The sequence below is a fragment of the Phalangium opilio genome, unplaced genomic scaffold (genome assembly GCF_054372755.1).
Source record: "Phalangium opilio isolate 3A_F unplaced genomic scaffold, DU_Popi_V2 ptg000079l_1, whole genome shotgun sequence".
In the NCBI taxonomy this organism is placed as follows: Eukaryota; Metazoa; Arthropoda; class Arachnida; order Opiliones; family Phalangiidae; genus Phalangium; species Phalangium opilio.
The window spans coordinates 8716359-8727578 of NW_028324187.1; the positions used below are offsets into that span (position 1 = coordinate 8716359).

Genomic DNA, 11220 nt, shown 5'->3' on the forward strand with positions numbered 1-11220 from the left:
GCCTAGGAAGATGGAAGTTACGCAAAATTAACCACCGAGTGTAGGACTTCAATTCTGGCTTGTCGTTCTCGAGCTGTAAGTCTCTCAGTATTTAGCATTACGAAGTTTAGGAAGTGTCATACTTATGGAAGGAACATATCACTTATAAACTTATGGTATTATTAACGTATGCTCTGTCCCCTCAATATATCTAATAAGAATTTCAAACTCTTTGATTTTGGGGACACCAGGAAATTAAATTTGGCCACCTCTTTATACGATGGAATAAAATTTTTTTTTATTGATAATTAAATTTTTATTTTGCGACATTTTTTTTTCAATTACCCCTTACGTTGGTTAGGCCTTTTTTATAAGGAGTTAATTTGGAGTTTTTGGATACCAACCCACTTTTTAAAGTGCCGGGACGAATGTGATGGGGTGGAAAAACGATTAAATACGGTACTTTAAAGGGAGGGTGAACTACAGAGCAAAATTAAGCTACCTGTCGTTGATTTTTCGCGCTAATTACAAATACAAATAGAAGTAACGGGAAGTAATTATGAAGCGCGTAGGTGTATGAAAATCACGTGATTCGAGTTACCTCTGAGGTAACGTACGAGAAAGATTTATACTTCTTGAATGTTTTACTGTGCATATAGGTCTTATCAGGAGTTAACAACTACTAAAGCTAATAGTGTCACTCTTCACTCTCACTTTAAGATATAAAATAACCTGAACCCCCGTTTTTTATTAACTATTTTGACACGGTAGGAATATTAATTACATTCGTTTTAAAATGGTAATTTTCCCTGTAATATAAAAATTCTGTTTTTTTTTTATAGATAAATTAGACGTAATTTCAAAGGGATATTGAATCTAAATTACTAATTCTTTTTGTCGTTTAATTGTAAATGCAAAGCAGGGGAGACTGAAAACAAGGGGGAAGAGACTTCAGTAAACCCCAAAAACTAAATGAACATGCAGTAATAGTTCAAATTATTCGTCCTAAGTTGGCCCGAGTTATGACATAATGATGGACAATGTTTTGATAAAATTAAATTGCTCCTTGCAGCCATGAGTTATGAATTTTTCTTAAAATTAACTGAGTGTAATTTTTAAAGAAGGATGGTATTTTTAAATGGTTCATCTGATGGATGACTTCCGAATTTGGAAATTTTTAAAATTTTTAATTTAATTTTGATTGCTTGCTTGCTTTGGGAGGCGCCTTAAATATATACTATATGTCCCTCCTTGCTGTATACTTAGAGAAAACTCGCATAGTATTAGTACTTATCATAGGAAAGTACGCAAAGGAAAACTTGAACAACATGTAAACATCATACAGGGCACTACGAAAGGCTTATATATGCATCTGATGTTAGTAATATTATTTATGAAACAAATTCTCGTGCAAAATAATTTTATTGGACATTTTCTTATAAATTTTTCTATTGCAATTTTTGATCTGATCACCGGGAAATACAGAAAATAATATAAATTTTGATTGAAATTATATAACATGGATAATTATATAAAAATTTTTTATAATTATATAATTCTACTGACGTATATTTATATGTATATAAAAAACAGTTCATCTCGTAAATACGAACTGACCAGCAGTCGTTAATAATCTTTAACTATCTTTACTATTTTTTTAAAAAATATTATTTTATTAATTAAGTATTTTGTTTATTAAAAATCGGAAAAATTAATATATATAGTCTAGAACCGTCCCGAGTTGATGTGTTATAACAAAATTTGAGCTGTTTTGTGTTAGGGTAGTTTACTATGTACCATAAAAACCCTCTCGAACCACGTACCACAATTATATAACATTATAAGGTCCAATTTGTTTAATTTGTAGGCGTGTTAAGTTTATGGTTAATTGGTTATTTTTTAATTAATTGAGTTTCTTATTCCATCGTTAGTTGTTAGTGTTGAAATTCGGATGGGTTTAAATTTGAGTAGGAATCTTATATATCGGAAACTTTCCTAGTGATTCGATCGATATTAGGTGATCGATTTATTTTTGAACGATATTGTCTGTGGATAATTCATTATTTCAAATCGTATTAATCGATAATTTTTTGAAAAAAGTGTCGATTTTCAATAACGATGCAATGTGACAATCGATTTCTGATTATCGATAATTTTTATTAGGATATAATACGTTGAGCGACACTTTTTGAACGATATCGTAAGTTGATCGATATTTTTTGAACGATATTATAGGTTGATCGATCATTTTCAAAACGATGTAATTAGGCGATCCTAAGTTTTAATGTTTCTCTCCGTGGGATTTAGGCAAAATCGACGACATCATGATGTCCATTTGGGTCCACTAACCGAAAGACATCGGACGAAGTAGCCGCTACTCCGTCCGCGTGTAAAGAGAACAGTTCTCTCATGAAGGCTTCATCCGGTATAAAAGCCAGCTCTTCGTCGGTCAACGGTTCACGTCCGTAATCCTCATCAAAATCGCACAAATCATTCGGATTACAAATTTCCGATTTCTCGATATCCCGAGATGAAAAATACTCCGAGAAAGACGGTGGAACGTTTTGGCAAGATTCTGTGGCGGGAACATTTGGAGCTGAGTTCTCCTCTACGGTAACCGAGACCCGCTCGGTTGTAGCCACTGTATCGTTATCGTCTTCGGTCAGATCTAAGCTTTCAGTTTGATCAGACGACATCGAGAAGGAATCGATTGTCGAAGATTGTTCCGATATTTTTGGATGATAATTTTCTTGGCATTCTTGTTGACTTTGCGACAGTATTTGACTTAAAGCGGCGATGTAGTTAACGGCTAACCTCAACGTTGTTATTTTGGTCATTTTACCATTCTCATCCAAGTCTTTCTTATCAATTGTCTTTCCTTTTCGCGATGCTTTCGGTGAGGCCGCGTCTTCTTGGGCGGTTGGTAATTGAGGTACGGCGTTACGTAGCCGTTCAAACGCCAAATTGATCTCTTGCATCCTATTACGTTCCCTGGCGTTTGCCGTTTTTCGTCTGTATTTACTTAACGGCGGAGCTTTACATTTTCCAGACGATCTGGAGGATTTTTTCCTACGTTTTGCGGGAGCGATAAATTCTTTATTACTACTTGGATCACGATTTTCAACGGGTGAATTGACTTTGTCCGAACCGTCCGATGATTGAAAGTCCGTTATCGTCGCGGCCAGACATCGTTTAGACCGACGTGGTCGTAAGTTGTACTCGCCCGCTGCTATCTTAGATGTTTCTATTGAAGATACCGAGGTTTTTCTGGTGATTTCCGGTAGTGAAAATTGGCTGGAATCGTCGCATGAATCCATTCGTAAGTTAGGTGGAAGTAAATCCCGGAAGGGAAGTAGTTTATATCCGAAGATTGACGGTACTGTTGAGTTTTAGGGTAGTACGGCATTACACGCGCTGTGTCTTTTTCGTTCGCTGATTTCGTTAATATCCAAGTTGCCTGTGAAGAAAAGTTTCAATTTATCATTAAGATCGCTAAAAAACCTCGTTAAACATTTAATAAATTGTTAATTTGAGTCATTAAAAGGGCGAGGTTTAAGTGAACTGAAGATACTCTATTAAAGGCATCTTCAGTTCACTCAGAACTCCAACATCGTCATGGTAGCTCGGTTCCATGCGCGGTTACAGTTCAGAAGAACCCTTTTCTAACACGAGTCTTTGCGTAACTTCGAATAAGTTATAGTTAATTGATCTACTAATTAATTAAGTCAAAAAGCAGTTAAGTACTTGACAGAACATACCTTAACTCGTGGTAATCCATGTGAGTAAACCCTAGCAAGTAATTGGCGCACTGCCCAGCGGAAAAGGTTGGGTCTGTCTTTCTCGACTGCTATCCAAAATTAATCTAAAATTTAGTTTTCAAAAAATTTCTTTGGCAATTTCTCTTTAGTTTTTAGTTGAGGGGGAAAAGGGAGGAGGCGTTTGAATAGCTTCATCCCACCCAAAATGAGAAGGAAAATGTTTAAGCGCAGCTATAGGGCCCACTAAGCATGCTGTACTAGTGCGGGGATCATTCTACAGAGGGGATAAAATAACTGTACAGCTTTCGGGAGTATTCTCTCTCAACTACCTTAAAACAATTTTATTCAGGGTTACTGCATGCATGTGTATGTATATTTATCCCTAAAATACGAAAGAGGGGTTATTTTAGTATATTTGGGGTTTAAAATTGATTGCCAAAATATTGTAACTGCCTTGTTGTAGTAATGTCTTCGTTTATAAAATCTTAGGTTCCATGTTTTGTTGTTGTTTATCGAGTTTGAAAATTGGTAGAATTTAAGATTTTTAGGGTGAAAATTGGTAGAATTTAAGATTTTTAGGGTGAAAATTGGTAGAATTTAAGATTTTTAGGGTGAAAATTGGTAGAATTTAAGATTTTTAGGGTGAAAATTTGTACAAACTAAGATTTTAGTTTGAAAATTTGTACAAACTAAGATTTTAGTTTGAAAATTTGTACAAACTAAGATTTTAGTTTGAAAATTTGTTGATTGTCGAACAAAAATAACTGTATTTAAAACTAACATTTATCACCGAAACTCTTTAAACCTAAGCTCTTGAAAGTGATAAATACAAATTTTCAATAATATATCTTTATCATTTATCTTTTGAAATAAAAAAACCCTGATATTTGTCGAGATACTTAATTTTTACCTGAAGCTACCGCTGTTAGTTGTAGGTTTTGTGTCGTATAGCATCGAGTCAGGGTATCTTGGGCCGGAAAACATAGTTATAAAGGTACGGTAGGGGGAAAGGGGGCAAGAAAGGTTTTTTAAAGCATGGGTTGGGCTCCACTAACAATTTTCTGCCTTCCACGGTACATTTTTATGGCCGCCCACCTTTCCCCAAAATCTTGGCCGCCTGATTTCGTTTCGTATATACCTACCCACCCCCTTTCGAAGCTAAGATTTTTAAACGCTCTCAGCAAAGATCCCAAAATTCATTTACATTCACAGGTGAGACGATTCAAAATGGACTTGAAGATGAGTCTCAAGGGCTAGAGTTTTTTTCCATTTTTTAATGGAAGTTCTTTCCACAAGTACCCTATTGGACGCCTAGTACCACCTGACGTGTTCGTTCAATAGGGGTACTTCCCTGTGAGTGCTTGGCGGTGCTACAAACAGATTATAGCTAAAGTTAAAATTGGTCAGTATAAGCAGGGATAGATTTAATTTTAGAACTAGGAATGGAGAACGGTTAGTATTTACTTCAGTTATTCCGACTCCTAGACCACCCAGTAAGGAGCCTTTCCCTCCATCACGTAACGAAAAGCCTAAATTATCTTATTGCCTTCTCACTTAAACTACGTTTTGATGACGTTTGCTGACGGGGAGGGCGAAAAATACGTAATTCCTTTTTACCTCTGTCGCTATGACCCTCCTGTCTCTTCTTTCATACCCCCCTCCGTCCCGTGGAGGGGGTCCGGGACTTTGACGCGCGCCCAGATATTACTCTGTTCTCCATTCCTACTTCTAAAATTAAATCTATCCCTGATTGTACATATTCCTGTCCTTTCTATAATGTTCTTGATTTTTGGTTAAGGCAGGCGTTCAAACCGCATCAGTTCAGACTTTGAAAGTTGGCTTTCCTAAATACACTCCTTCTAAAAAGTCTTTGCCCACGCGTTAACCTCGATATCTGTCTCGATATCTTTACAATAATATTGTAAGGTTCGGTTTCATTGGAGGGAAAGAAAATACACAGTTTTTTTAGAGGAAATGTAGAGAATTAAAAATCATTTTAGCCGTTTGCCTCGCAGGCAATATAACGTAAGGGTTAATTTACCCGTAATTTTCCTTTTCATAAACACTAAACATTATTATAAAGCTATATTTATGTTTAGGGCGAGATAGGCTAGGGCATTTGCATGATGTAAAGAAAATAGATTTAATTATAGGGTACTACATATCCATGGGTAAATACTTCAAAAATGATATTTAGAACATTATGAATGAGTAGCGAAAGTTTCCGGCGTTCAATTTGTGTGAAGTAGCTACTTGGTTAAAATGTTTAGACGTTTTGTTTGCAGGCGGTAGTACAGTAATTAAATGAGTAGTTGCATTACATTTAATGGAGAAGTTAAATGAACACAAGTCATTAATTGCTCAAAGCTAACTTAATATCTAATTTGAAAATTTAAGTAATGGGTTACATGCTTGGGAAATCAATGAATCTGGTTCATTTGATTTAAATTCAATTTACGATAAACTCGAGTTACTACAATTTGTCTCTGAAATACCAAACGATATCCAATTTGTGACGTCAGAATATTTTTTGTCAATCACTTTTGTGTGGGTGCCAAACGTGCTATGACTCTGAAGTATTCCGCAATCACAAACAGAAGTTCGCGCAAATATTCATTTAGTAGTATATACCATTCTTACGACAATACAATCAAAATACGTATATAAGTTGTCGATTAGACCACGCTGTAACGCGTGCCAAATGATATCCATTAAAAACGAAATTATAGGGTTGGAAAACCAACCACCACACACTTCCTAATGAAAAACTATATTAGGTACTTCCTCAAAGGTTTCTTTTCGAGTTTGAGATAATGATATTGTTTCAGCTTGGGGAGAGTCAAGTTAAAATTGAATTTTTCGCACCATTACGCCTCACCTATTACCATTTCGGGAACCCCGAACCCCGTCCTAGATGAGCTATAACAGACAAGTCAATAATAATCATTTTAAAAATTGCTAGTCGAAGTTCATATTACGAAGTAATACAGTCGCAAAGATTAGGGTCTTAAGTTTTTACCAAAGGCAAATAACTCTACAGAAGGTGAGCTTGGCAAGGGAGGGGTTACGAAGACTTCAATTTTACCATAGTCTTGATCTCTTTACGAGCTTCTTTGGGAGTAAAGACGGTCACACCAACATTATGGGACAAACTCATTAAATTTACTTCTAATTATATACTTCTCTTGAGTATTATCTCAGCTTATTAACCCCAGAACGTGTTTTTGCTTAACCCCTTCTCTTCTAGCACGTGGTTTTAAGGCTAGGCGAGAAAATGGCGGGCCCCATTATTATATCTCCACACGACTTTCTCTCTTTCTCTCTCTCTCTCTCTCTCTCTCTCTCTCTCTCTCTCTCTCTCTCTCTCTTTTTCTCTCAAGAGAGAAAATAATTAACCGTCAAAAATTATTATCGCTAGACTAAAGTTTAAATTTAAAAAAACCTCCCAGAAACTGTTCATCATCTTGATATTTCATTTTTCGTTAAGCTTATCCTTTAAAGTAGCGTGGTTTTGGATGTAATGGGTTGGGAAGTTTTGAGACAAAGGCCCATTATGTTTTGATGTTAATTACCGTGGATAAGAGTGTGTTTAACGATCAGTTAAACGCTTAGAAGGCGTTGGTTTCTCCTTCCGGTTTCAAAGGGTTGGACGTACGTCGGAAAGACTAAATGGGTAACGAATAAGCCCAGGAATGCATACAGCTAACAAGAATCATTGTGGCCCCCTATAATCATAATTGTGACGTCTGTCACAGTCTTACTGTGTTTTAATTGATTAGTAGTAACAAGTGGTATGGTGCGCACGCGTAGAGAGATAATTCGCGAGGTGAAGTTCATTACACATAATTATTAGTCTAGCCCTTCCCACAAAATCCCCCTAGATACGTTGAGAAAATGGCATGTACACAATCATTCTTGTTAACTTTATGTATTACTGCAAGTTCTATCCCTAATATAAACTCCCTGTTGCGCAAAATGCAATCGTTATCGATGGAAGGGAGTAAATAGCGGAGGAGTTGAAGCCTGATTTGAAAAAAGGATAGTTCAATCTGCCAGACACCATGATGAGAGAGCTCTCGGTGCAGGTTTAAAATGGCCTCTTATAGTTGTAAAAATAGTTATTTTCATGTCGTTTAAAACAAGTTTTAAGCTAAAGTTTATGAATGAAGAGATTGTAAACTAATTTACGCTCTAGGGCGAACTAGAAGAAAAAAAATTTGCATGTCGAAATTAGAGATCGTTAACTTTTAATGATTTTTGTGTGGGATGTATTTAAAGGTATGAATGAACGGCGAGGGTTAAGAGATTTGCTAAGAAGTTTGCCCATGGGTGAAAAATATATATTTTATCATTTACACTTTTGAAGGAATGTTTTCGCAAACGTTGAAATCATCTTTCGTCGAGAGGAGGCAGGTAGGAAAGAAAATATGACCTTTAGCAACAAAAAGGTCAACAGTAAATTGACAGCGCTAAAAAGATTTAGAAGGTTTAGAAATTGAAAACTTTATTTATAAAAGATATAGATATAGAAATTAATGTTTTAATACTGGGGTAGTTAAGCTATTTTATGCCAAAACAGCGAAGATACCAATTAATTTTAAGGTAAGTGTAGTTATATAAATTTCTTACATTTATAATAATACTAATTAGTTGGGGTTAAAACTCTCATCGCTCGAGTTAATGTGGATATAAAAAACTATGCCTAGCTTTGGGACATCAGATTTCTTCGCTGTACGCTAAATGGAATCGCTTTAAGCTAAGATATACCTTTGAATTTTAAATTGAAATTGCGTATTCAATCATATCAGAAGCATTGATAAAGTAACCTATAATATAATGAAAAGATAAAAAAGAATACGCCTTTTAACGAGGGGCCTATTTCATCGCAATTTCAATTGAATACCCGAATTCCCTTTCACGTGAATTCATGATTCGAAACGCAGTGTGGTTGAGATCATTTCTGAATAACGCGGTACTGACGACGAAAGAAATGGGTATTATAAATCACAGAGCTTATGAAACTTGAAAAGTGAAAAATAGGTGGTGAAAAGTTTTAAGTAATTAACCGTTGAAGGTCCGATCTGTTCCACTCTGCGCCTATATTTAGGTATAACAGATCACATAAAGGCGAAAGGGGAGTTTCGAGTCGTACATATAAAGCTGATATTTCTTTTCTTGATGAATTATAAAGACTTATTATTCCGAAATTGATTTCTTTTTTCGTTTTTTTATTTTCTCCGTATCGCTTTTACATGCCATCATGCCCTCTGGTCCTGAATCTCGCTAATAAGCGTTTAAAATTCCGGCCCAACCCATTACATAAAACGGAATCTCATTGTATGTTGTTCCATCATTAGTAATTTAAAATAAGCCTCTATATCGAAAAACGAAAAAAAGTTTTCTTTATATGGGGTCGTGTACAATACATTTTAACTCGACGTAAGCTTATAGGTTAGTAGAAGATATAGGAACAAGATTGCTAAGCCTAATTCTGATTGAACTCAACTTTGGCGGGAAAGACGAGTTCGTTCAGTGTGACTCAGCATACTAACCGGTCTTTAAAACCAATGAGTGGAACAAGATGGCTATGCCTAATGCTGATTGCACTCGACTTTGGCGGGAAAGACAAGTGCGTTCAGTGCGACTCAGCGAACTCGACTTTGGCGGGAAAGACAAGTGCGTTCAGTGCGACTCAGCGAACTCGAATTTGGCGGGAAAGACAAGTGCGTTCAGTGTGACTCAGCATACTAACCGGTCTATAAAACCAATGAGTTTGGATCAATCCATGGCATTGCGAAAAAACGGTCTATTGTCAGCAAAAAGAGGGATACGCTTTTTAAACTTTTGATTAACGGTGTTGGGAAAATGTCATAGAAGTTACATTTTTCGACTCAAACTTGATTGCCAATAGAAGAGTCCCACTATATATAAATCATGGGACACCTTTTGCAAGTGCCGATCTTTACACCAGTTGATAACAACAATATTGAATACAACTATCTTTAATTTCACTTCGTCCACACGTACCTACGTCCGAAAGCTTTCCTTACCATTTTGTGTCTTGTTCCTTATAGGATCCTGACTTCTTCATAGCTATGCTAGTCCTAGCTAGTATGCGTGGTCACTTAGGAGGACCTTAGCGTAACTAATTTCAAAACATACACACGTCTCAAAACGGGGAAATTATCGCTATTATTAATAGGTTTTTTTTCTCTTGATATCTCCCATTTTCAGAACCTAATAGTACATTACCAGAGCTCAATAATAAATATATCAAAAAGAGGTTTAGGGTAGATAAAAACTTACTAATACTGTACCGATGTTACAATAATTACCGAAATGATATTTTTCATTGGAAATATATAGAAAAATATTCTTTTTTTCTTATCGCAATCTAAGGACGCGACAAACGATCATACATTGAGGGCCAAATTGCCGTAGTCTAAGATTTTAGGTAGTACTTTTTAATGGAATAATTACAGCTTTGGATTCTTTGATGGACGAATCTCAAGATGGTTTTTTTTTCTTCTCTTTTTGGTCGAGGAATGATTAAAAGTAACTGGAAGGTTTGGTCCCCACCAATTTAAAGTTTTTTTCTTAATAAAAGATGAAAATCTCCTCCCATCTTTTTTTGGTTAAAGATTGAAGAGTGGTTAAGGTTGGTTTGGTTTTAAAGGAATAGTTAAGGGTGCAGTCAGAGAAATATATAGAAGTGGTACATGGGAATGGATATTTGTAGTGTTTGCCATGAGATGGATGTAGTAGGCGAGCCTAAAATAATCTTTAACCAAGATCTCGTGAGACTTTCTCTTTAAACTTAACCGAAGTTATCGTTAAAAGGTTCTGAGACCACTGGAATGTCATCTAGTCATCTACAAATGAGTCTGTAAGATTTTAGTTAAAGATTTTTTTAACTCAATTAAATTACTAGAACGGCGCCTCAAATATATACATTTAAATAAAGCGCATTATTATTACCATTACGTTCCCCGAATTCCTTAATGTTAATTTTTATTTAATTTATAAATATATCTATTATCAATTTATTTTTTTTTTCAAAGTAAACGTAATAATAGTTAAAAGACGTATATTATCAATTATAAATTTTAATTGTATGTCAATATGTCCCCTAAAATCTTTCATTCTCATAAAGAGGGTCGCTCATTGAAATGCGACTCGATTAATCATACACAAGCAAAAATCATTTGTGTAATCGCTCATAATATAATACTTCATTATATACCTAGGCTACCATAAGTAAAATGATAATCTAATAAGTTTATAATTAGCTATGAAGAGAAAAGCTAGGGTTCCTGACCATAAAAAAATAATAATAAATAATAACAGAACGGTATACAATATCAGCAAGGAAATTAAGACTAGCTTTCTAGTAAATAAATATTTCGCTTGTCCTTTTAGAATTACAAAGTCCACGCTTTTAAACTCTCTAATCTCTTCTGTGGGTTGGACACGAAACTGATGG

The 11220-nt window shown here is 35.3% G+C and overlaps 1 protein-coding gene across 1 annotated transcript; it reads right to left on the reverse strand.

The window, feature by feature from the left end:
• Window positions 1-1401: 1401 nt before the first annotated feature.
• On the reverse strand, window positions 1402-4260 carry tx (Helix-loop-helix protein delilah taxi). Its single transcript, XM_089846309.1, has 2 exons — window positions 3738-4260; window positions 1402-3436 (listed from the first exon to the last, which is right to left on the reverse strand). Exon 2 carries the CDS (start codon window positions 3294-3296, stop codon window positions 2283-2285), a length of 1014 nt encoding a protein of 337 aa, XP_089702435.1. The 5' UTR covers window positions 3297-3436; window positions 3738-4260; the 3' UTR covers window positions 1402-2282.
• Between the last annotated feature and the right edge of the window lie 6960 nt (window positions 4261-11220).

What these genes read in the sequence shown, in the direction of transcription:
- tx (XM_089846309.1), bottom strand. Translation starts at nt 3,296, where the DNA reads ATGGATTCATGCGACGATTCCAGCCAATTTTCACTACCGGAAATCACC.